At 34.9% G+C, this 27,463-nt stretch overlaps 3 protein-coding genes across 5 annotated transcripts in view; 2 read left to right on the forward strand and 1 right to left on the reverse strand.

Annotated features, from left to right (window-relative positions):
• LOC136038823 (serine/arginine-rich splicing factor 7-like) overlaps positions 1 to 11,815 on the forward strand; it is a 50,645-nt gene extending 38,830 nt beyond the window's left edge. The window contains exons 4-6 of one of the 2 annotated variants that reach the window (XR_010620314.1): positions 5,618 to 5,941; positions 9,686 to 9,766; positions 11,574 to 11,815. Coding sequence is in view for 1 of the 2 variants with exons in the window: in XM_065722225.1 (XP_065578297.1) it covers positions 9,686 to 9,766; positions 11,574 to 11,619 (127 nt within the window). In the remaining variant the exon portion in view is untranslated. The remainder of the gene's footprint in view (positions 1 to 5,617; positions 5,942 to 9,685; positions 9,767 to 11,573) is intronic. The other variant, XM_065722225.1, reaches the window with a different exon arrangement.
• Positions 1 to 27,463, reverse strand: part of LOC136038827 (brain tumor protein-like) — a 456,036-nt gene that overhangs the window by 161,429 nt on the left and 267,144 nt on the right. The window lies entirely within an intron of this gene.
• Positions 21,230 to 27,463, forward strand: part of LOC136038451 (pickpocket protein 28-like) — a 35,777-nt gene continuing 29,543 nt past the window's right edge. Inside the window, exon 1 of the transcript XR_010620207.1 lies at positions 21,230 to 21,347. The gene's annotated coding sequence lies outside the window, so the exon portion shown is untranslated. The remainder of the gene's footprint in view (positions 21,348 to 27,463) is intronic.

The raw sequence follows: 27,463 nt of genomic DNA on the forward strand, positions 1-27,463 counted from the left end.
GGAAAGTCCAGCTGATCGTTCACGCGTCTACGCTTTCAAAAACCATATGTCTTTTCAGCTTTTTAGTATACTACTGGATACGACACTAGACCAGATTAGTGCCACTTATAGATTAGTGGGAATTATGCTGTTTTCACATCAGGTAAATAGGTCTTTCACACTTGCTCACTTGAGGTCCGTAAGCCCCATAAGCTCCATAACGTAATCTACTTAAGCTCCATAACATAAGCCAATTACAAAGTTGAAAAAAATTCAACTTAACCTGCGTAATGTAACCAATTAAGAGGATAAGTGACTTGAATCCGCCATGGATGAATTAGAATATTGGATTATTTTTTTTTTTTTTTAGAAAGAGAGGGTTTATTCATCAACAATAAACAACAAAACTTGGTAAATAATTACCCCACTATGCCTAAGTATAAATCAACGTATGAAAAGTGACGACACTAAACACAAAAAAAAAGAAACACAAAAAATCGAATAAAAAAATATTTGGTACCTCCCATTTTCAATCCACAAACCGAAAAAATCCAACAAAAATACTTTATATTGTATACTATTATACGATAATAGACTTTGTTATGGCAAGCCCTTTTTTGTAAAATCCAAGGGACAAAATTATATTTGTTCCCTCATTACCTTCCATGTCTTTACATCTAAATATTGACTATAATACAAATCGTTCCTTCATTTTCATTTTTGAAAGTTAAATAAAGCAGGAAATCTTAAGCCCTTTATAAGTAAGCGAAAAGCTTTATCCCTTTATAGCGTAAGCCACTTAGCGTAGGTAACGTAGTGGTATTGTGAAACCGGGGTCAGCCTTTCCATTTCTTTCTCAGTATCAGAAATTGTTTGTTCTTTATTTAAAGTACCAAGGATCCAAGAATATGAAAATACAAACTGTTGGACCCCTTGACCACTATAGCTGTACCCCCTTAACTGTTTCAGAATTATAGGTTTTAGACCAGTACAGTATTTTGGTCATTATTGCCGCCTTAACATGATTAAATAAAAAAACAAGTTTTTTTAACTGAAAGTAAGGAGCGACATTAAAACTTAATACGAACAGAAATTACTTCGTATATGAAAGGGGCTGCTTCCTCATTAACGCCCCGCTCTTTATGCTAAAGTTTGACTCATTCTCTCAACTCTTCTTTTTAAAACAGTAAAAACTTTAGCCTAAAGAGCGGAGCGTTGATGAGGAATCAGCCCCTTTCATATACGAAGTAATTTCTGTTCGTTTTAAGTTTTAATGTCGCTCATTACTTTCAGTTAAAAAAACTTGTTTTTTTTTGTTTAATTTCTGAACGTTTTTGAATCATTGAATGTTTTGATTTTGGCTCTCCGCGGAGGAATAATTAAAACGAAATTTGTATTTTTTTTTTTTTTTGGCTAAGTGGCTTTCTCATAAATTTGATCGAATGATTTTGAGAAAAAAAGAGCGGGAGAGGAAGAAGCCTAGTTGCCCTCTGATTTTTTGGTTAATTAAAAAGGCAACTAGAACTTTTAATTTTTTACGAATCTTTTTATTTGTAAAATATATACGTAACTTATAAATTAGCTAACGTAAAGAACTTTTGTATTCTCGTTTTTTTATTACATGTATGAGGGGGTTCGCCCCCTCGTCAGTACCTCGCTCTTTACACTAAAGCTTAAATTTTGTCCCAATTCATTAAGAATGACCCCTGAATCACAAAAGCCATAGAATAAATAGTTGAAATTACTAAAAATACTTTTCGTAAAGAGCGAGGTATTAGGAGGAAGTGAGCCCCTCATATGGGTAATAATTTCTGTTCGTTTTAAGTTTTAATGCTGCTCCTTACTTCCAGCTGAAAAAAACTTTTCGTATTTATTTTTTCATTGTTTTTCTTTTTATAATACTAGTAAATCCTTCACTCCCTTCATGGAGATTTTCTTCCCCCATGACAAATTCCTCGATGGAAAGTTCCCCCAGCATATCCCCCTCTTCTCAACCCCCCCCCCCCCCCAACCAAAAAATCTTCATGAAAACGCCTGTGCACTTCCCAATAACCATTACTATATGTAAGCGCTGGTCAAAGTTTGTAACTTGTAGCCCCTCCCACGGGGACTGTGGGGGAGTAAGTTGTCCCCAAAGACATAGTTTTAAAGTTTTTCGACTACGCTGAATAAAATGGCTATTTCAGAATTTTGATCCGTTGACTTTGGAAAAATAATTAGCGTGGGAGGGGGCCTAGGTACCCTCCAAATTTTTTGGTCAGTTAAAAAGGGCACTAGAACTTTTCATTTCCGTTAGAATGAGCCCTCTCGGAACATTCTAGGAATACTGGGTCGATACGATCACCCCTGGAAAAAAACAAAAACAAAAAACAAATAAACAAACATAAACACGCATCCATGATCTGCCTTCTGGCAAAAAATGCAAAATTCCACATTTTTGTAGATAGGAGCTTGAAACTTCTACAGTAGGGTTCTCTGATACGCTGAATCTGATGGTGTGATTTTCGTTTAGATTCTATGACTTTTAGGGGGTGTTTCCCCCCTATTTTCTAAAATTACCTAAATTTTCTCAGACTCTTAACTTTTGATGGGTAAGACTAAACTTGATGAAACTTATATATATAAAATCAGCATTAAAATGCGATTCTTTTGATGTAGCTATTGGTATCAATATTCCATTGTTTAGAGTTTTGGTTAATATTGAGCCAGGTCGTTCCCTTACTACAGTTCGTTACAACGAACTGTTTGAAAATGAATCAACAAACTAGTTAAATTTGTCTAGAGATTCAATCATGAATGATATGTTGAACTCCCAAAACAAATACACCTTTAAAGAATAAGCTGCCTTGTCTTAAGCTGTTTGATGCCTGGTGTTTTTAGCTTATTTTGAACCTTTTTTTTTTTGGCTTGGTTCCAGTTACTACCAAAAACGGCACAACTTTTCCAGTAAAAATCAATTTCCCGATTTTTTCCTAATTTTATAAGATATACATGGTTCCATAAGTTTTTACTCAACTAAATCGGACATTCTGATTTTATTTTTCACTGTCCTTGGTACTTTAGGGTGAAGTTGTACATATCAAACAGTTCGTGGTAACGAACTGTAGTAAGGAGCGACCCGGCTCAATAGTAACTAAAAAGAATCGCATTTTAATGCTGATTTTAAATATATAATTTTCGTCGAGTTTAGTCTTACCCATCAAAAGTTACGAGCCTGAGAAAATTTGCTTTATTTTAGAAAATAGGGGGAAACACCCCCTAAAAGTCATAGAACCTTAACGAAAATCACACCATCAGATTCAGCGTATCAGAGAACCCTACTGTAGAAGTTTCAAGCTCCTATCTATAAAAATGTGGAATTTTATATTTTTTGCCAGAAGGCAGATCACGGATGCGTGTTTATTTTATTTTATTTTATTTTTTTTTTTGTTTTGTTTTTCCCAGGGGTGATCGTATCGACCCACTTGTCCTAGAATGTTGCGAGAGGGCTCATTCTAACGGAAATGAAAAGTTCTAGTGTCCTTTTTAAGTGACCCAAAAATTGGAGGGCACCTAGGCCTCCTCCCACGCTAATTATTTTACCAAAGTCAACGGATCAAAATTCTGAGATAGCCATTTTATTCAGCGTAGTCGAAAAACCTTATAACTATGTCTTTGGGGACGACTTACTCCCCCACAGTCCCCGTGGGAGGGGCTACAAGTTACAAACTTCGACCAGTGCTTACATATAGTAATGGTTATTGGGAAGTGTACAGGCGTTTTCAGGAGGATTTTTTTGGTTGGAGGCAGGGGTTGAGAAGAGGGGGATATGCCGGGGGAACTTTCCATCGAGGAATTTGTCACGGGGGAAGAAAATTTCCATGAAGGGAGCGCAGGATTTACTAGCATTACTTAAAAAAAACAATGAAAAAATAAATATGAAAAAGTTTTTTTTTCAGCTGGAAGTAAGCAGCAGCATTAAAACTTAAAACGAACAGAAATTATTACCCATGTGAGGGGCTCACCTCCTCCTAATACTTCTCTCTTTACGCTAAAGTATTTTTAGTAATTTCAACTATTTATTCTGCGGCTTTTGTGATTCAGGGGTCATTCTTAATGAATTGGGACAAAATTTAAGCTTTAGTGTAAAGAGCCAGGTACTGACGAGGGGGCGAACCCCCTCATATATGTAATAAAACACGAGAATACTAAAGTTCTTTACGTAAGCTAATTTATAAGTTACGTATATCTTTTACTTATAAAAAGATTCGTAAAAAAATAAAAGTTCTAGTTGCCTTTTTAATTAATAGAAAATCGGAGGGCAACTAGGCTTCCTCTCTCGCTCTTTTTTTCTCAAAATCATTCGATCAAAATTATAAGAAAGCCATTTAGCCAAAAAAAAAATATATACAAATTTCGTTTTAATTATTCCTCTGCGGAGAGCCAAAATCAAAACATGCATTGATTCAAAAACGTTCAGAAATTAAATAAAAAAAACAAGTTTTTTAAATGAAAGTAAGGAGCGACATTAAAACTTAAAACTAACAGAAATTACTCCGTATATGAAAAGGGCTTTTCCTTCTCAACGCCCCGTTCTTTACGGTAAAGTTTTTTACTGTTTTAAAATGTAGAGTTAAGAGAAAAATTTAAACTTTAGCGTAAAGAGCGGGGCGTTGAGAAGGAAAAGCCCCTTTCATATACGGAGTAATTTCTGTTCGTTTTAAGTTTTAATGTCGCTCCTTACTTTCATTTAAAAATTTGTTTTTTTCATTTAATTATAGCAGATAAAACGAACAAAATGAGTCATTGAAGATTCACAGATTTTAAAAGTTTTACATTTTGGCTGTTTTCGTCGAATAGATTTACGCCACCTGTATCGATGATAAAAGATGGCACGGGGCATATGTGTTAGAATACGGTAAAATTGAAATTGTTATCTTTCCCTCCAGTATTGGCTTGAAAGTGAGTTATTATGAATAAATTAATTGTCTTCATTGATCACGGAAATTTGTCTAAGTTATATCAGTTAATCTGATAAATCTCATTTTTTTTGCAAATCAGACAAATTTTATTATATTTTTAAGATGGTCATATTTTGTCAATATGATACAGTTCGTTTTTGTTGTTTGATAATACAATTTGAGACTAAGTAACGAGAAAAATAGTAACAAAATTTTTTCACAATATTATCTTTTTTAAGTATACATATTCGTTGGTGTGTAGTATGTACTCTTCATTTAATTAGCAACATAACCTGATAAATGATTAGTGCTATAGCCTAATAAATGATGAGAGTTATCGACAATAGGTCCTCAATAATTTGCTTTAGAACAATATTATCTCCGCAATTTATATTTGGAAATTACTGGCATTTGATTTTTTATCTATTTTATTGATTATTTCTTTTTTATTTTTTATAATAATTTTTTTTTTATGATTTATTTTTTTTTATATTTTATTTTAATCAACTGAAAGAAAGAGTATAATCACTTTCAAAGGGAGTTTTAATTGGCCATGGTAGTGAATACGGTGGGGGGGGGGGGTCGCATCTTTTAACATACAATCTACGGCTACTTGTCCAAACTTCGTAAGTATCAAATAGGCTCTTCTGTAATATTTTCTGTTATTGTCATATCTCTAACTGTTTTCGAAATTGTAGGGCTGTTAATCGGCTGTGTGGATCTTGAATCCTTCGTTTGAAAGTTGCAACGGGTGCTCCGTTGAGTTAAGCATCAGCAACACCTGGGTTTCACCGCCTTGCGTCACCCTCTTCGCCCTCCTGAGGGTTATTTTCTTCGGTTACATCCCTGCACGGCGCATGCGTCGCTTGTCTCTTCTCCGCAAAGGCTCTTCGATTAGTATAAGAAGTGAATTCATTACGCGACTGCGTCTATTCTCTGCTCGATGCACTCCAGTGCTGATCTGTCCTGTTCGCCTCGTTTGATCTCAACTTCTTCCCAAACAAAGGGGTGGAGTGGAATAAGTAGATAAAATATTTCATAAATTGTTGATGAAGTACCTTTCATATAAATTTAAACTTTAATTATATAATTGACAATTTTTTCTGCAAATTTAATTAAATGGTAGTACTGTGTACCTCTTTTCAAAATTAACTTGTTTGGTTGGCAACGGCTACTGACTTCCAACCTTGAAATCTATTCAGCAGTCTTGAGCCCGTTTGGAAGAAGACAGAAAAATGTAAAGATATATTAAAGTGAAAAAGGAAGAGCTGGGAAAAATTTCTTTGGTCTATGAGTGAGATGCTTTTCCACAAAATTAAAATTCTGATTATAAATTTGGTAGTTCATTGTGGGAGCGTAATATTATTGCTCTTTAAATTCTCAATCTTATTTTTATTTCACAATATTAAATCATGATTGGTTCAGAAATTACTACACACAGATGGGGGATGGCGGGGAGCTGGAGGAATCTTGCCATCCTTTAGAAAATGGAGAAATTTCGGTGTATAAATGCTCTTTGTTTAATATGTGAGAAAAAGCTTACCCAGTTCCGCGCATTACGGCACAAGGTAATGAACCAGCTACCTGTGTCGAAAAACATGATTTTGACTTATAAAGTTTGTTCTAATTAGAATCTACAATAAAACAAAACCATTGCAAAGTGTGCACATTTCAGATTACTGGAAGGAGGTTAAAAACATAGTATTCGAATTAAATAAATGTATATTGATTTGCTATCTACCGAAACTGAAGAAAGATTAACATGCACTTAACAAAAATCTAAAGGAGTGCGCTACCTAAACAGCACTCCATGTACACTTTTTTTTTATTTTGTTTGGACAAACAACGTAGTATCTATTGGTTGGTCTTGCCATAGCTTCTAGATTTTGGATTAGAGATCCAAATATGCAACAGAAAACTAAATGCCAACGCCTATTCTCCCGGAAATCTTCGTAAAACCATTTAACTTCCAATGTTTTGCACTGGAGATACAATTATTCCGTCTAAATGAAAATTGCATAATTAGAAAGTGTAGATTTTGTTTTTTCGATTAAATGGAGCAGAATTTTCTTTTAAAGTTCAGGAAAGGGCAGTCCCTAAAAATGTTGCGCCATGTCCGCTAGGAAAAGCGCTAAAAATCAACAACAAAAAATCATCGTTTGAGTAATTTGACCGCTTTGCGTGTGCACTGTTACGCCACCCACTTTGACTAATAAGCTCGCAGACAAAAGGGAAGTAAACTTCGCTGTCTTTAAGTCAAACCACAAAGCTCCCTTAATTGCTAGTTCCCTAGAAGAATTCAGTAATGGGCCCTTCGTCTTTGCGGTGGTCAGCCGTTGAGGGTCTCAAAAGGATTTTAAGTTTCCATGTCACCTTAATAAATTGACAATTAGGGTGCGTTCTAGGGTCGACAAGACCTTACTAAAACAAAACTTCGCCTCAGCTGACCTCAATTGCTTGAATAATAGAAAAGTAAAAAATCAATAGTCATTTGATATGTAGTAAATCTATAAGTATCATTATTGATGTTATTATCAGATTTAAACTGACTGAAAATATTACTAGAGTGAAAGGAAGATAATAGAAGTTAACCTTATGCTGGGTATCCTTAGAAGCTTAAAAAGTCCTTAGTTACTTAGCAACCATTCTCCTTGAATGTTGAATTTAAGTAGCTTATGCAGTAAATGTGAAGTTGCTGAGAATGACAGCCCGAAATGTGTCTGACACCAGAAAACGATAAGCTAAAAGTAATTGGTACTAAATAGCTTAAGAAGGGGTAATTTTCGGCAGGAATCAACCGATGGTTAATGTTTGAATTTTTAAGGATAATTTTTTTTTGTCAAATCTAACTTATTATTTTGGCTTAATTGTATTCGAGGTTCGATTCGGTAACACTGATGAAAATATGATATCAACCTTTAAACTTGAAAACACAGGATGAAAAGATCAACTGGTAAAAAAAGGAATCGATACTAACTGTATCGATACATTCCCAATGGATAATAGCTTCAAGTAAATTCTATAGTTAATGCTAAGTTTCTATGGGTTTACAACCTGGGTACACCCTTTATTTATAAGCAACCCTCTTTGACGGAGAAAGGAAGAATTGAGATTGGCTGCTTCATTTGACATTGGACATGCTACAAAAAAAATAAACCTTCTTGCAAATAAATAAATATTTTACAGATTGTCTGACACCTCACGTATATCTATATACCTACACATAAGCGATATATGGGGAAGATGACAGGGGGAATTCATTTTCTAGGGCCTGAGGTACTCCTTTCAAGTAATTTCGGCAAGATCATGCTGTAACATCCCAAAATTTGAAAAATTTGTTTTGCAATTTGTTTTGTTTTAAAATTTTGCAATGTAAATTGTTGAAGCGCCATGTTTAATTCAAAAGGATATTTCAAAAGGATTGTTGAAGCGCCATGTTTAATTGTCATGTTTTCTTTTTTTTTATTATTTGGAGGCACAAATGCATAATCTCCATACAATTTTGGACCTTGCAATAGATGGGAATAAATCCCAGATCCTGTCTTGCCAAGCAGAGACTAATCTACTGTGTCACCCCAGGATTGTAAATTTTCAATATACTTTTAAACGACATTGCCCCAGAGTTGTTTAATTTCAATGTTTGTGGAGCAGAGTCTCATGTGAATGATGCATGTGAAAACGCTCTTGCCTTCTGATTTTCGCCCTAAATGAAACCCTTAAAAATTAGGGTAACAATGGTTTATCAATAACTAGCAGATTATGTCAATATGGTATTCGATAAGAAACTTCGCCCTTGGTTCCCTATATGTGCACCTGGGACAACACAGCGTTTACATAGAAACTTTCCAGACCGATTACAGCCTGTGCGTTGTCGCAAAACAAAATGGGGCTATTTGGGCGAAAATTTTGTAAGTGGGCAAACCTGCGAGTTTGCGCTGCGAGTTTAACTCAATCGTACGAGTTAAGAATCTAGATTTTTAAATTCGAATTCAAAGGTGGATTTTGTAGATTTTGCTTTACGAGTTTAAATATTTGCTGTTCTAAAATTTGACCAATCTGGCTCATTAAATTGCTTGTTTCAGTGATAATTCTGGAACTCGTTTCAAGGGAATGGTCAGTTAGCGGAAAAGGCCTTAATCTGCAACAATTTGATTCTTTTTTCTATGAAAATGGGGTGATTGAATGACTTGAAAAGAGCCTATTAAAATGGGAACAATTGTGGTGTACTTTTTAGTAGGACTGGTGATTAGGAGCAAAGAATAAAGTGGTTTTGGAATGATTGGGGAAACTGCTTACTGAAGTATTATTAGATATGTATAAATTATATAGCGAATTCTAATTTGGTATGTGTTTCTTAAACATGGATATAGAAAGAAAGGAAAATCATCAAGCTATATGTACATTTTGAAAAATCAGAATGATAAACGTGTATGATCAAAGATGTTCCATACTACTCTTCATTGAAACAAGCTAGCTGAGGGAAGAGTTTAGCTTGTAGTGTAGCGGGATCGCTGCTTCTTTTTCTGTTGAAATAATTTATCTAAAGATTATAGATGGTTCTTTTTATACACTTTTTCAAAAGTTACAAAAATCTGTTCACATAGGGAAAATCGTCTTAAGTCCCAATAAAATCATGGAAGATTATTGTGCGTAGAAAACTGTTTAAAATATAACTTTGCTATCTCCTAAGGTCATAAACTTAGGTTTTTAAAATTCAAGTATGGATAATACTTTATTGACTAATATCTTTTTGAAATTAAATTCAGGTCTCCAAGCCGTTCCAGATCACGTGATCGTCGCTCTGAATCGCGAGATCGTTCAAGATCAGCTTCAAGAAACAGGAGCAGGTAGGAATTGAGTTTATTCCATTTTCTTTTCTTTCCTTTTTCTTTCTTATTTTACGTTTTTCGTCTTAATTTTTGTTTTTTGATTTGTTAGTTTTCTCAATCTGTTTTGATTAATTTCATAGCTTTTGCAGCAATTCACGAAAATTTAGTTGCGCGAGAGGGGGTAAGGTTTCCCCCCTTTGTTAAAATGATACAAAAAATCCGGGGGGGGGATTCCTTTCTCCGATTTTTTCCTCTCAATAAAAACACTGGTTAGAAGGCTTAAATGAGAAAGTAATTATTTGAATTTTACATTGTTTTTAACTAGTATTGTTGATACTCCGTTTTGAATTATATTAACTCGGGTTTATCCTTCGCCGTAATTATTAAAAAAATATAATCTGTTTTTGCGAAACTTACTTTAATATGTGATTTTAAACTTTATTTTGGAGTCTGAGCTTTTGGATTCTAATATACTGGAGGTCCAAGATGACTGTTGTTTCCACAATCTTTAGTTTCCACAATCTTTTCTTAAAATTTGATTTAAAATATAGGTACTTTTGTCTTATAGCTACCACACTCGAGATCTTATATCGCGAACATATGACAATAACCGGTTTTCATGGTTTCTCTACCAGAAAATATTAGCTTTAGCTCGGTGGGAAACTACATTGTAGCTATATTTTGATTAGATATTTGGTTGGTATTTTGGTTAGGTTAATTTAACCGCGTAATATAATTCGATCTGGGCCGTCCCCCTTCCATAATTCTTTGTTGTAGTTTTCATAATTTTGTTGATAAAGTATTAAATTTTCATCATATTTTGTTGTATTTCATTAGTATTAACCAAACTTTATTTCTCGACAGAACTTAGTGTAGTGGCTGTAAGACACTAGTACAAAATTTTTTGTCATATTAAAAGAAAAATGGTGGAAATTATCAGACATAATATCTAATATAACGTGTAATCGAAGTAAAACCAAAATTAGGCATTGGACATGATTTTTCTGGGAAGGGGGATTGGAGAATGATGCTGGATTGGAATTTAGTAGTTTATGTTGTAGAAGATTAGGTAACTATGCTGCTAGTCGGTAAGTTGATTTGTTTTGGATGATGGCGTATTTGCTTTTCCACGTTTACTGGACTGCGCCCTTGGACAGCCTTGTGTCAGACTCATGGAGAGCCCTGAAGAGTATTATGTTATTATTTATGCTGAAAATAATTTATTTTCTAATAAATAAATGAATTTGAAAGCAAAAAAAAAAAAAAAGTAAAATGGTGTTTTCGATGAGAAAAAAAAAGATCTCTTCTCTTCCCTATGATCCATTTTTTATCCTCCTGCGCGTTTAAAATAGTCTAATATAAGTTTTTCTTCCAGAAATATAACTTAGAATATCCTGAATATTCTAATTTTTACCCTTTTACTTCAAAAAAAAAAAAAAATGGAACGTCGGGCCTAAACCCGTGGCCTTAGGATTGCGAGTCTTATGCCCTACGATCTGAGCAAGCTAGCCGTGCTTGTTATTGTGTTTTGCATCTTGGTCTATTAGTATTTACAAATAAATGTTTTTTTTTTCTAGAGTTACCGATCCTTAGTAGTTCCGTAAGGTAAGCTATATACAAATAAATAATTCTACGAAACAATTATTTTGGAAAAGCAAGCTTTAGTATGATGCTACAGATATGTTCCTACTTTAACTCTGCTTTTTTCTTACCTGTAAAGATATTTCATACTAATGTGAAAAAAAGGCAAAATTGTTTTAACATCAAAATGTTCAAAGGTGGAGTCAAACTATTATAATGGGCTCAATTACTACTTTCTTTTTAGGACTCCAGAAAGACGCCGTGAAGATAGGAGTCCACGTGAGGATTGAATGCGAGTATGCCAACACTTGCCGTGATATATAGAGTTAGTCTCAGCATCAGCATTTTTCCAATCACGGAAGTATGATACCTATTGATTATGTCAGTCTTGTTTTATTTACTCATATTTTGTTGGACCATTATTTAAATGTATTTGAGTAAGAAATTTGTGAAAATTTAGAAAAATACACGGATACTTTTAGTGTAGCTATTGGTGGAAATTTTATCGTAAGAACATCAGTCAAAAGGAGCCATCTCAAATAAACTTTGCAGGAATTAAGAGTGAGGGAGTGAGACTTTCTCAACTAGGTGAGGGAGGCATGGTTCATAAATTCAAGGCATTTGGTCACAGAAAAGGTGCTGGATCTCAATCGCTTGTTATGGATAGTGAGAACTAGTGTCCTATTTGAAGATCCAGTCTCAATTGAGTGAGGGAGACGTGGTTCATAAATTCATGGCATCTGAACATAAAATCGGTGCTTACATCTCAATGAAAATTGAGAAATAGTTTCGTATTCGGGGATACGTCTAATTTGAATCCTCAACTCCTTGAGAGTTGAGGATTCCATGCTTAATTGGGTGGGAGAGGCGCGGTTTACAAATACACGACATTTGGAGACAGAAAAGGTGATTGTATCTCAATAAATTATAATGGAAAATGAGAAATAGTCCTACTTGGGGGTTGAATTACTTATGTGGCCTTTAAGGAGGAGGGAAAGAATTCCTAAATTATTCATAAGAATATCTCGCTGCAGGAACTGCCGAGGCTAAGCCAAACTTAGGTAGAACTAAGAGCAAGTTTCCTACCTTTGGTTTTCTTGATTCAGTACCTATCTGACCTCTCTGTGTAGAGGGAGAGGGTGCTCCTAAACTCTTCATCATGACATCTATCGGATCGGTTTGTCTTATCCTACTCATAAATTGGAGGGAGATAAAAGTTGTGAAAGGAAGAAAAAAATTCGTAAAAGAGATAAGGATAAAACTGCAAGTAAAAAAATAGAAGAAAATGCGCAAATTTTTCGACGAGACCTCCGTCCGACCGTCTTCAGTGCAGAATAAAAATAAAACTAAAAAAGAAATAATATAGATAAAAGCCCTTGGCGGGGGCAATAACGGAAGTCTCGTGCAAGTTTTCAAGGAGGCATTTGAATAAAAAGCATTTCAGTCTGGATAACAATGGATACATGAAAAGAATCAAACTTTTATGCTTATTCAAAATTTATAAAATTCGTCAAGTTTAATGTTAGCCATTAAAAGTAACGAGCATGAGAAAATTTGCTCAATTTTTGGGTAGGGGCGAAACACCCCCAAAATATCAAGTGACCTTAATGAAAATCACACCATCAGATTCAGCATATAAGAAAACCCTTCTGTAGAGGTTTCAAGCTCCTATGTACAAAAAATGGGATTTTGCAGTCTTTCCCAGAAGCAAAATCACAGACGCGTGTTCATTTTTTTTTCTCCAGGTGATCGTAGTGATTCAAAGTTTGGGAGGGGCTCATTGAATGTAAAATCAAAAGTTTTAGTGCTTCTTTTAAGTGACCAAAAATATTGGATAAGAATCCCTGATTTATCATATAGTTTAGAAAGTGAACTTCAGTGATGATGTAAAATAGGATTTTAAGAATTGACCGTGGAAAAATATAATTAACTTCTTTAAGGATCCCAAGGCTTTTGAAGACTTCATTTTGATGAGTTCAAGATATCGCTTGACAGAAAAATGCTCATCAATCAAGATGCCTAATGAATACCGTCTTAGCTAAGCAGTTGGCGCGCTAGTTTGGGAATCCTTTGTCCGAGGGGCAGGGGTCTTATTCCTGGTGTGGTTAGTTAACGATTTGAGACGGGGGTCAGTGGCTTGACTCTTTAAGCTCAGCCAGAGTTAATCCAGCTCTAAACGGGTACCTGGAGAAATGTGAGAAAGATAAGTACGAAGTGTGTGCAGAACCACATGATGGGTGCCCCCCCCCCCCCATTACACTTCCTGGCTGAAGGGCCCCGAAATAGAGATCAGTACCGCCGCTTTGGACCTTAAGACTCTAGTGCTGTCATGCTTACTTTTCTTTTTACTTATGCCCAATGAATCGAACGCGCGATCTCTAGGCCTACTAAGGGAATCCCTCGATACGTGTATTACAAGCCCTTGAAAATCTTGAGAAAATAGGAAAACGTGACTTTCCAACATTTAAGGCAAGGTAATAAACATTAAACCACTGAATAACTTTCAAAAAGGGTAATCATGCTTGAACAGAGATCAGACTCAGTTCTACCGGCTGTGGGTCCTGCAATGGTGCACTTTTGTTGTTTCGTTGAGTGACATGGTAGAGTAAAATGCATGATGTTGATTTTTGTTTTACAACGCTGGCAATTGCTGAAGGAGCATTTAGTGACTATTAACTGAAGGAACTTCTCAAGTGACATCCTCGGTATGGAGTGAGAGGATGTCGTAAGGAAAGATTTAGAAAAAATGGGAACCATCTGGGAGGTTCTAAAGAGGGAGGCTTTGAATAGATTGGGATGGTGGAGGAGTGTGCGTAGCTGTGTTGGCCTCAGGCGGCCTGCTGCTGCAGTCAGTTGTTTGCAGTAGTAGTAGGTACCCGAGAAAACTAGTGATCATATAAGCATTGGTTAACTGATACGAACGTATATGATTTACTGGTCAGACGGGTGGAATATTCAAACAAGAACAGGCTCTTCAGGCTCAATGTATTCGTCTGAGGATGTAGCCAACCAAAAGAAAGTGGAATGGCTATCATGACGATTGAAAATAACCTCTTGTGGTACAGTTCATGCGAAGAACTTTTTAACCTGCGAAAAAAGAAAAAAGAATACTAGTAAATTCGCTAACAAATATTGGGGACGGGGAACAACCATAATCCACGAGAAACCGTATTCAGAGTTAGGATATGCTTTGAACGAGTTTTGAAAAATCTTAACAACGTGTCAAAGTTAAAAAAAAAAATCCCTAGAACTCTTATTTCATATGGAATCTTTCTAATTGTGCAGTTCACAACAGATCCTATGAATCTTAGTAATGCCACTGCTTGAAATGGTATGATAGCGAACCCTATTTATGGATAGGATTGTCACCACAGACAGTTGCTAGTGCTACAATTAACCAAATTTGCGTACCACACAGATTTTCGGTGCTACAGTAGAAACTTTTAGGTGTATTGTGGCTTTTGGCCCGAATTGTTCACGGTCTATTTAAATGTAAATCGATTTCTTTTATGTCAATGTTTTAATCTTTTTTTTATTGCAAAAAAGTAAAAAATGTATGCTGAGCTGATCGGAGCACTGAATGGAAAAATGAACGTACACAGTTGGTATTTAAGTGCATCATTATATTATTGTCATGCGTACTGAATATTGGAACATATATTTCGATGTGAGATACATCCTGCAATTGCATTTCAATGACAATAGCGTCCAGACTATTTATGGACAAATGGGACGGAAAATTTTAAGCAGATAAAGCACTGTAGACTTGCTGTTTTTCCAGAAAATGCCTGAACAAGTTTATCAGCTATCCCAGGGCCGCAGCAAGGATGATTTTTTCAGGGAGTATTCCGAAAACTTAAAAAATGCATCGAAAATTGGTTTATATAAATTAGTTTTGCTCATAATTGGTTTTATTGATAGTAAAATTGGTTTTGCTCGACATAACTGCACGGCTTTTGCACTAATATTAAGTTTACTTACAAGAAATGTATAAATTTGATTAGATATAAGCTGCTGTGAAAAGATAATATTGATCAATTGGGTTTCAATCGTCAATAGAACAGCTCTTGCTTGTAGACGTACAATGTGTACGGCCTACCCTGTCCTACCTCGTAGACTTGCTACCTCATACGGCCGTGCAATTCAAGTGCACATGAACGTGCTTATGAATGGAATCCATTGTTTATTTAGTCTGCTCGTGCGACTTGAAAATATTTCAAGGGAAAGAAAAATGTCGTCAGAATCACAATGCGATCAATGTTGTAAAATGTGGACTTTTCGACCCTACAATTTCCAATAGATATGTTTCATTACCTTACATACCTATTCTTGGGGAGGTAGCAAAGTGGATTGACGCTTTGTTTGGCATCACGGTGTAACGGGAAAAAACCAAAAGAGTCTTAAGTTCCAGGCCTATCCATAGGTAATATAATTTATGTCTTTTAAATTTTGACAAAAAAAAAGTTTTTTGTTTTCATTTTCCCGTCTCTGTTCGTTTTTAGCTGTTTCGATTGAAAAAACTATCATTGGAATGAAATTAAAAGGAGAAAAATCCGTCAGAAAAAAAATGGAATACGAATTATAGGCGAATTCAACACTCCTGTGCTTATTGTCGCTCTAGAGCAAAATCTTTGGGGGATGGCAATGTGACAAAGGTGCCAATAATTGGCCGAATTGACAAATTTATTCTTAAAAAAGAGTAAAAAAGAAAAAATAGGGAACGAGGGTGCTAGAAAAATCTTGAAGGGGGAAAAATCAGAAAAATCTACTTCACGAATCTTCGACCTGCCATACAGCATTTCTTCTCAACTCCCCGTAAAAAAACAAAAAACCTATGGATTAGAACATTATGACAAAAGTAAAATAAAACTACATGACGGAAATTGTGAGCAAGGATCTTCAATAAGATTTTATTTGTATTTGTAAGCAAGATCGTATCAAGAATTTCTGTTCAGAGGTGGGAGGTAACAAAGAACTAAAAAAAACAAACCAAAAATTTGTTTGTGCGCATTTTTTTTACATTTTTATGAAACGATCCTTTTTTGGAGGGGACAGGGATTCAAACCCGGTAATACCCTTCCCGCCCTGGTACAGCCCTGCTTATATAAGACTGAGTTTCTGTTGATGTGACTGCAAGAAATGTAAGGCCTTCAATAGAACAAAAATAAATGTGTCAAAACGACACTAAAAGACTATTTAAGCGACATCTATGAATTACTAGCGACGTTTCTATTTACAATTAAATAAGATAGAACTTAGACCGCTTTTAAAATTTTTCGTTTCATTCTTTTATGCAAAACTAAATTTGCTGTTTTTATTTCAGAACTGTCTGTTGGACTTTACGACAAAGAGTACCTTACGACAAAGACGACTTGAACTGTTTCTTATAGAGGAGGAAAATTAGGGTCGAAAATCGTATTTATAAGCCTCACCCCCCCCCCTCACACACATCAATTTCACTTCCATGTCAAAAGTTTGTGTGGAGCTATGCATGTCCCAGTAAAAGACTATGTTAAACAATGCATTAAAACATTTAAGAAAAAGTAAAAAACGATTAAATAATTAGTATACTTACATAAACGTAAAATAAGAGTACGTTCTAGTTAAGAGAAACCACAGCAGAGAAAGATGAAATACTCATTCTTTCACACGATTTTTTTGTATAAAGGTATTTGTAGATGAGGGAAATTTATTAGTATTCATCCAACTCTTGAGTTATAATGAATAAGGGACCTTCGAATTTAAGTAGTTTCGGATTCATTATCAGTGGCTTACCTTTAAATTATCCATTAGGGAACCCAATTTTTTTCATTTTGCAAAATATCTGAATTCACTATCCTTTACCTTGTGCTTCAACAAACAGTGATAAAGTGAAACTGAGGTCTCATAGCAGTGAGCTATAACTTCTTATCGAAACGACCCATCAGATGATTCATTTGACGTTTAATAGGGGGACTGTTAAATATGCCCTGTTAAGAGAACGTTGAAATTTTTTTATTTATTTATTATTACGAATAGCGGTAAGCATCAATGCTTGTCGCAAAAACACCATTTTGGGGATGTAATTTATAATCATGCTGACGAGTAGAGTGATAACGGCTAAATTTAAAAATAAATTTGGATCAACATCATCCGCTCCTTTAATCATGTGAAACATATTTACAAGGTCATTGCGACGTCTACGAAACTTCAACGACGGGAGTTGAAGCCTAGAAAGTCTGTGGATAGGAAAGGCGCCGAAGGTATGGGACCAATAGGGCGGACCATTGATTTGTATAGTAGTAAGAAATTACGAAGGTTAACCTACTAAAGCTTCTCCTTATAGACGATAAACGATAATTTGCATTCTTTACAATTTCCGAAACATCTTATCAAATTTCAATTGGTTATCAAAGTAAACGCCAAGGTCACGCACTATTTTGTTAGAAGGGATTCGTATGCCAGACAGCTGGTAAGTATGCACAGGTGGGAGTTTACGAGCCTAGTGTAGAACAACACACTTAGAAGGGTTTATGAACATGGAATTGGATTCGCACCAATAAGTTAGAGAGTCAAGATCCCCCTGTAAAAGTTGCACATCGTTTTGGTCTCGTACTGGTAGATAAAGTTTTACATCATCCGCGAACATCTTGACAGTAGAATGCTGATCAGAGGAAGGCAGATCATTAATAAATAAACAAAATAAAATTGGACCCAGAAGCTACCCTGGGGACTCCACTTAACACATCAATTGAGGATGACATAGCTTCACCAACAACAACCTTTTGAGTTCGTCCATTTCGATAATCAGCAATAAATGCAATTGTTTTTTACCCAATTTATAAGCTGTACATTTTTTAAGAAGGATGGGTATTGAGACTTTGTCGAAAGCCTTCGAGAAGTCGATGTAAATGCAGTCAAAGGGTATAGCTCTAAATCGGCGAAACGTTAAAAATCCAAAATAACCTCAAGAAGCTGAGTATTACAAGACCTGCTTTTTCGAAAACCATGCTGAGCAGGATTCCAAAGATGATTTCCGTCAAACTACTTTTGAATGCGTGAAACAATCAACTTTTCCATCACTCGGCAAAAAATAGACGTAATTTAAATCGGCCGATAGTTTTTAAAATCCGACTTGTAGCCACTTTCGTGAAGTGGCTTTACCAAGGCCTTCTTCCACCCTGACGGACACAGTCCATGTGCCAAAGATAAGTTAAATATATAGGTAAGTGATTCTGCAATTTCATGAGCAATTTGTCTTATCACTATTTTCGGGAAACCGTCTATATCCAGCGCTTTAGACGGATCCAATTTTATAAGAATAGTATAAAGTTCAGTCAATGAGAAATCTGAATCATCAAATGGAACAAGAATGTCCGACGACGCAATCGACTCTACTTGAGGTGCAAAATTAGCTTCATTTTAATGAATAGGCTGTGTTTTAACAAAAACTGAAAAAAGAATTTGGTTAAAAATAGGAACCTTGTTAGAATCACTATCAATCTTTTGGTGTGTATCCTGCTGTGTGAACGTAGATGTAGATGGTGCAAGGTTAGGCTTATTCCTATTTACATATTTCCAAAATATTTTAGGGGATGCGGTGCTTGAGTGAATAATACACGACTCAAGCTCTTCACGATTAGCCCTAAGAAGCCTAGTGACCTTGTTTCTCGCTAGTGAGTACGCATGCCATTCACCTGGATCATCTTGCAGCTGAGTATCCAAATGCCCTTGTCTGACTACTTTACTATGTCGTGACTCAATATACGACCGCCAAAGACTATTTTTTTCACGTATTGCTTGGAGTATGTTTCTTGGAAGGTTAGGATTATTTCTATGACCAGAAAAATTCTTCACCAAAGGAACAAATTTAACCCTACATTCCCTCAACACTTTTTTTTACAAAATCAAACGCGGTGTCCGGAGAAACATGATTATTTTTTTGTTCATATATAATACTAACAGACAAAATAAATTGTTGCATTAATTCATAATTGGCTTTAGCATAATCATGCCGATAAAACTCAGTCGATTGACTTGGTAATAACCAGATCTAAAATCGATGGAATAGCATCATTCCTGGCTCGAGTTGGCCTATCAATATGTTGGTATAAGTACAGATCATCCAATCTATCTAAAAATTGCTGCTCATACGATTAAGTGGACAAACTCGTTCTATGCACACTCCAATCTATCAAAGGTAAATTGAAATCACCTAGAATAAGGAACTTTGAACTACGATCAACTAGACGAGAAATACATGCTAGAATATTGGCATTATTAACTGGACTCGATAAATTCACAGTAGGACTACGATAAAAAGCTGCAATACACATGTAAGTACTATGAAAAGGCAATTTAACATCAACCAAAAGACACTCAGTCTTCTAACGAATCAACAACCACAGAAAACTTAATAGAACCATGAATATAAATACAAATCCCTCTTTTAGCTGAATTATTAGATACTAAATTATATTGTGGTAGCGGCTGAAAATAATAGACGGGTCACTGAAATGTTTTGGTAAAACTTTGGTAACAACAACAACTAAATGTGGTTTACATTGCTTTATTAGCTCACTAAACTCTTCCCATTTAGATGACAGGCAGTCTGCATTTGTATATGTCACCAAAAATTTATCACTAAGACACTTCAACTTTTTTAGGGAGTCACTCTTTCATGCTCGCGTAGCTATTTGGGGTTTCACGAAAAGAGTTTTATTCACTAGGGTTAGTCCGTGTTTGTTACGTTTTATATTCCAGTTAGTTTTGCCAGTGTCCAATTTCGATTTCAGCTCTTGTTTCAGGGCATCGTATTTCTTTTTTTCCAACAATTCGATGGTAGTACGATCATGAGAGACTTTGAACAAGGGGTATGTAGCTTTGATACTAGCAGTCTCGGACATCAGAAAGAAACATGCTGTATCTCGTTCTACCGGTGTCTTAAACATCAACTTAATAGGCCTGATCTTACCGGGCATATGTTTACCAAGTCTAACTGAGTAGCTACATTTCGAAGGGTAAAGTACAAGTAGCTTTTCGTTGAAAAATTTGCAATCGGTCTCGTTTTGTTGTTTACGAGATGACTAGATAGCGTCTTCAGCTAAACCAAACACGATTAGGTTCTTTTGTTTTTCCACAAAATCTGACACATAAAATGAACATAAGTTCGAGTTACTGACACTGATTTCCTCGTCCTTTTTCACAGATTTTTCAGTTAGGCTTTTTTTCTAAGCTCTGACACTTCACTCCTATTAGGTTCTCGGTAAGATACTGGACGTCAGAAAGTTTGCACTTATTTTTCAGGTCATTCTCGATTTCAGCTACTTTCCGTTGGATAGGCTCTAATAAAGCGAAAAACTTATCCTCCATCGCTTTAAATGACGTTTGAATTTCACTCCTCAAAATATCTTTCAGTCCTTAGTTGATCGAGTTTTTCTGTTGTCTACATATGGAGCAGAACCAAAGTGACCCGAGCCTCCGAGTCATTTTTGTGAATAAGTTGTATTCCGGCTCTGTAATGTCCAAGCATACGATGCATACCCAGGATTTGCATGAGTCGCAAAACAATGCAAAATCGTCATCTTGCAATATGGAGTCACAGCCTTTGCACTCATCAACACCTTTTTTAGGCGAATATCTTGGTCTTTTTTGGGCAACTGAGTTAGACGATCCTTTATTTTTCTCCATAACTCTACCGTTCTTATACTGACAACAGTGATCGCGCGCTTTAAGTTTGAAACCAAGCTTACATTATCCCTCCATTAGCAAGTCAAGCGATACTGTTCTGGCTCAGTGAATAATGAATAAGTGACACCCAAGCAAGCTAGTGATCATAGAAGGCACAGAACAACTGAGTGATACGAACGCATATGACCTATTGGTCGAACGCGTCAAACCCCAAACAACAACAACACCAAGCTTACACGTGGGCTGATTAAAACAGTCAAACAAAAAAGTCCTTAAATAACAGGATTGACCTTAAAAATGCAAGTTAGGGTAATAAAACACTCTATAGGGTCATTTATTAGCAAAGCAGGTAAGAAGATTGATACTTATTTCCTCTGATTTTTGAAGATTTTTGGATTACACTTGGTTAAGATAAGAAAACAGCATTGAAAAGCTATATTAGAATTGAAACACTTTTAAAGATGATTTTGTTTTGTTTTGAATACCTTGATTTGAAGTTTTCTTAAGAGAATTCTTAGTGTCATTGAAATCAGACTATCCTTTGCATTGGTTTTAAGAACTTCCATGACTATTTATTTTTGGATTTGCACTTGAGAGTCATAAGAGATGCTTTGACTCCTAGAGTGTGGAGCTACTGGACTTTGAACATTTTTGATTAGTGCAGATTTTATCCTCCCCTCCCCTGTCAATTTGGAGTAAACCCTGTTTATATGCTTCACTGGGTTTTGGCCTAATGGATTTTTTTCAATTTCCTAGAAGGCTTATTTTATATTATTTTATAAATATCATCAATTCTGAATAGACAAATTGTTTAGCTCTGGGTGCACTGTCAAAAAGAATAAGTCTGGGACTCTCCCTATGGTGTGCCTATTTTTCTTTTTAAATTGTGTATATTTTATATAGTTTTTGTTCTCTAACCAAGAAAATTGGCTATTAGCCTTTGTTACTTTGCTGAAAAAAATGCTGGATAATTCACTTAGCAAAACATGTGGTCTGTCTTGGCCAAATCATTAGCATACCAAACTCAAAAGTGAAGGATATCTGGTTTGAATCTTGTTGGTGCCTATTGTTTTATTTGGAATGAGAGTTTGTGGTTTTTTCCAAAAAAATTACTTAGTATTGGGGTATGCATAAAATCAAAACTAACAAAGTCATATATATTTTAAGCAATGACACAAGAGATCTATGAGAGAAATGATGCAATAAAGCCCTTTGAAAAGCATTGCTTAGTATTGGGGTATGCATAAAGTTGGACATAATAAATTGGTTTTATTTTAAGTGATGACATTACAGCCCTATGACAGAAATAATACAATAAAGACTTTTGAAAAGTATTGCTTAAAAATTAGGGTATGTATAAAGTTGAAACTAATAAAGTTGTATATATTTTAAATAATTTTTATTAAGTATTGACAATAATATAGATATAAAATTTATTTTTTCATCTTCCACCCTTCCACTTCTTGCTCTTTAACACTCATTCTACAACTTTTTATCATGTAGAATTGACAATTACCACCATGTGCCAAATCTTGATATATCCATCTTTATTAGAAATGTTAAATTTTTGTAAGCCATATCCTTAGCTGAACATAAAAAAAACAAATAAAACAATGTTAAACATTAATAGAACATAGAAAATAATCTAAATGATTACAAATATATTTAAAAAAAATCCTTAGTTTTGTTTTCTATTAGTAATGGTCAAATTATTGCCAAAGTTTACATTTTACTATATTTTTTGTACATATTGTGAATGCATTTAGAGGGAAATTGAATTTTGTTTCTAGATATAGAATATGTAATGGAACTGGTTATAAAGAGATCATATTTGGACTTGCTCAAATTATTTCCACAAGTTGCACAAGAAGAAGTGTCTGAAAGGGTAATTTATATGAAAGAGTTTTAAAATCATAGTGTATATTTTTTTTTATATATTTGTGAATACGTTCAGTGAGAAATTAAATTTTCTTTCTAGACATAAAATCAAACTGTTTATAATGAGATCATAAAGAAGGACTTGCTTGAATTATTTCTGCAAGTTGCAAAAGAAGACGTTTCTGAAAGGTTGATTTATATGAAAGTGCTTGAAAATCATACTGTATTTATTTTTTACATATTTATGAATGCGTTTAAGGGGAAATTGATTTTTTTTAAGACATAGAATATGAAATTTTACTGGTTATAAAGAGATCATAAAAAAGAACTTGCTTGGATTATTTCCATAAGTTGTAATAGAAGATATAAGCTCTTCAAAGTTCAATTTGAAAAAAATTCAAATAGATGGTAGACATGGCCCTCTTAATTTAATTTTTAAAGCCAACAAATCCAAAGTATTGTAAATTTAATTATTCTATAAAGCTTAGAAAATATTCTTTTCTTTTACTATTGTAAACTGTGCAGAGGTTTCTGAAAAGGTGATTTATATGAAAGAGCTTCGTTTGCTATAAATTACAGTAATTAATATAAATATACATTTATATTTAAAAAAAATATATACTATGATTTTAAAATTCTTTCATTATAAATCAACCTTTTAGATACTTCTTCTTGTGCAACTTGCCAAAATAATTCGAACAAGTCCCTTTTTTATGATCTCTTTATAGCCAGTTCGATTACGTATTCTACGTCTAGAAACAAAGTCATTTCCATCTAAACGCATTCACAAATATGTACAAAAAATACAGTAAGACTTAAACTTTGCCAATAATTCGACCATTACTAATAGTTAATAAAAACTAAGGGTTTTATTAAATATATTCGTAATCATTTAGATTATTTTCTATGTTTTATTGATTTTTACCAATGTTTTATTTTTTTTATGTTCAGCTAAGGACATGACTTACAAGAATGTAACACATATAATAAAGTCAATTATTATATAACTGTTAATTCTACATGATAAAAAGTCGTAGAATGAGTATTAAGGAGCAAGAAGTGGAAGGGTGGAAGATGAAAAAATAAATGATACATCTATATTATTGTAAATACTTAATAAAATATTATTTAAAATATATACGACTTTATTAATTTCAACTTTATTTATACCCCAATATTAAGCAATACTTTCAACAATGTTCAATTGAGTATCCATAACTGAGTGATCTAAAGGCCTGGGGAGTTGTGTCTCACCCTCATCATCCCCCACAATGGGTATGTAGTTTATTGTTCGTGGTGTTTTGAGCTCAACGATTCTTGTTTTCTTGGATCTTTTTGGTAATTTTAAATCTTCATTGATCTGGAATGCATATATATATATATATATATATATATATATATATATATATATATATATATATATATATATATATATATATATATATATATATGTATGTATATATATTGTGCATATATATAGTATTTTGTATTTTGTAAGAAGAATCTCTTATTTTTATAGCACTTGGTATATACTCACTTGGTAAGGTCACTTGGTAAGTGACATATAACGATCACAAATTCTGTCAGTCGGTCAGTCTGTCTTTCTGTCATTCTGTACCGGTTTTGCTAGTTTAGGCACTTCCAGGTAATCTAGGACGCTAAAATTTGACAGGTGTTTCAGGAACTAGATCAGATTAAATTAGAAATTGTCGTTTTCCCGATTCGATCATCTGGGGGGGGAGTGGGGGAACGGTAAATCAGAAAAAGTAGAACAAATTAGATATTTTTAACTTACGAACGAGTGATCGGATCATAATGAAATTTGATGTTTGGAAGGATATCGTGTCTTAGAGCTCTTTTTTTAAGCCCCGAGCGTATCTGGTGTCATTAGGGGGAGTTAGGGGGGATTCTAAAATCTTGGAAAACGCTTAGAGTGGAGGGATTGGGATGAAACTTGGTGAGAAAAATAATCAAAAATCCTAGATAAGTGATTGACATAACTGGAACGGATCCACTCTCTTTGGGGGAGTTGGGGGAGGGTTAATTCTGAAAAATTATAAAAAATGTGTTTTTTTTTAACTTACGAAGTCGTGATCGGATCTTAGCGAAATTTCATATTTAGAAGGACCTCGTAATTCAGATGTCTTATTTTAAATCCCTACTGAATCTAGGGAGGGAGGGGTTGAGGGGGGGGGGACCGGAAATCTTGGAGAACACTTAGAGTGGAGAGATCAGAATGTAACTTGGTGGGAAGAATAAGCACAAGTCCAAGATACGTGACTGACATAACCGAACCGGATCCGCGCTCTTTGGGGGAGGGGGGGAGTGTAATTTGGTAAAATTAGAAAAATGAGGTATTTGTAACTTACGAACAGGCGATCAGATCTTAATGAAATTTAATATCTAGAAGGATCTTGTGCTTCAACGCTCTGATTATAAATCCTGACCAGATCGGGTGACAGTGGGGGGAGTTGGAGGGGAAACTGGAAATCGTGGAAAACGTGAAAATTGAGGTATTTTTATCTCACAAATGGGTGATCGGTTCTTAATGAAACTTGATATATAGAAAGATCTTATGTCTCAAATGCTTCATTTTTAATTCGAATCGGATCCGGGGACATAGGGGGTTGGAGGGGGAAAACAGAAATCTTGGAAACCGGAAATCTTGGAAAACGCTTAGAGTGTAGAGATCGGGATTAAACTTAATGGGAAAAATAAGCACAAGTTCAAGATAGGCTATTGACATAATTGGAACGGATCCACTCTCTTTGGGGGAAGTTGGGGTGGGTAGGGTTAATTCTGAAAAATTAGAAAAAATGAGGTATTTTTAACTTTTTTAAATTTTAACGAAGGAGTGATCGGATCTTAATAAAATTTCATATTTAGAAGGACTTCGTAATTTAGATATTTTATTTTAAATACTGACTGGATCCAGTGTCGTTTGGGGGAGGGGGGAACCGGAAATCTTTGAAAACGGTTAAAGCGGATAGATCAGGATGAAACTTTGTGGGAAGAATAAACAAAAGTCCAATATACGTGACTGAAATAGCTGGACCGGATCCGATCTCTTTGATGGAGTTGGGGGGGGGGGGCTAGTAATTCGAAAAAATTGGAAAAAATGAGGTATTTGTAACTTACGAACAGGTGATCAGATCTTAATGAAATTTGATATTTAGAAGGATCTTGTGCTTTAGAACTCTCTTTTAACCCTCATCAGATCTGGTGACATTGGGGGGGAGTTTGAGGGGGAAACCGGAATTCTTAGAAAACGTGAAAATCGAGGTATCTTACGAATAGGTGATTGGATCTTAGTGAAACTTGATATATAGAAGACTCTTATGTCTCAGATGCTCCATTTTCAATTCGAATTGGATTCGGAGACATTGAGGGCTAGAGGAGGGAAACAAAGAAATCTTGGAAACCGGAAATCTTGGAAAACGCTTAGAGTAGAAAGATCTGGATAAAATTTTGTGGGAAGAATAAACACAAGTTATAGATGCGTAATTGACATAAACTGGAACGGATCCGTTTTTCTTTGGGGGAGCTGGGGGTCGCTAATTTGGAAAAGTTGAAAAATTAGAAAAATTAGTTAGAAAAATTGAGGTATTTGTAACTTAAGAAAGGGTGACCAGATCTTAATTAAATTTGATATTTAGAAGGAACTCATGTCTCAGAGCTCTTATTTCGAATCCCGACCAGATCTGTTGACATTGGGGGAGTTTGAGGGGGAAACTGGAAATCTTGGAAAACGCTTAGAGAGGAGCGATCGGGATGAACCTTTGTGGGTAGAATAAGAAAATGTCGTAGATACGTGATTGACGTAACTGGACTGGATCCGCTTTCTTTGGGGGAGTTAGGGGGTGGGGTTCAGTGCTTTGGCAAGTTTGCTGTTTCTGGACGTGCTAGGACGATCGGAAATTGGTAGGCGTGTCAAGGAGCTGCACAAATTGACTTGATAAAGTTGTTTTCCCCGATTCGACCATCTGGGGGGCTGAAGGGAGAGGAAAAACCAAAAACAATTGAGGTATTCTTAACTTACGAGTGGGTGATCGGATCTAAATGAATTTTGATATTTAGAAGGACCTCGTAACTCAAAGCTGTTATTTTAAATCTCAACCGGCATTAAGCCTCTGATTTTGCTTTTAAATCAATCTATTTATTGTTTGAATTTTGCTAGAGCTCATACCATATGAGCTCTTGGCTCTTCTGACCTCGTCACAAATGCCATAAGAGCTCTTAGCTCTTGTTTTAGGATGTATTATTGAATTCACATATTCTTTTTCAGCAACTAAAACACTCGGATTTCATCGACAAGCTGAGTTTGTTGTACTAAAAAGTGCTTTCAATAATATTTTTTTGTTACTGAGGCAGCAACTAGAACACTCGGAATTCACCAACAATGATTAAATCAGGCACCCTGGCGATAATTTTCAACTCTACATAGAAAGGCTTAGACTGAGTGTTAAGGAGCGAGAAGTGGAGGAGCAGAAGATGAAAAAGTAAATGATATATATATATATATATGTATATATATATATATATATATATATATATATATATATATATATATATACATATATATATATA

The sequence above is a fragment of the Artemia franciscana genome, chromosome 18 (assembly GCF_032884065.1).
Source record: "Artemia franciscana chromosome 18, ASM3288406v1, whole genome shotgun sequence".
Classification (NCBI taxonomy): Eukaryota; Metazoa; Arthropoda; class Branchiopoda; order Anostraca; family Artemiidae; genus Artemia; species Artemia franciscana.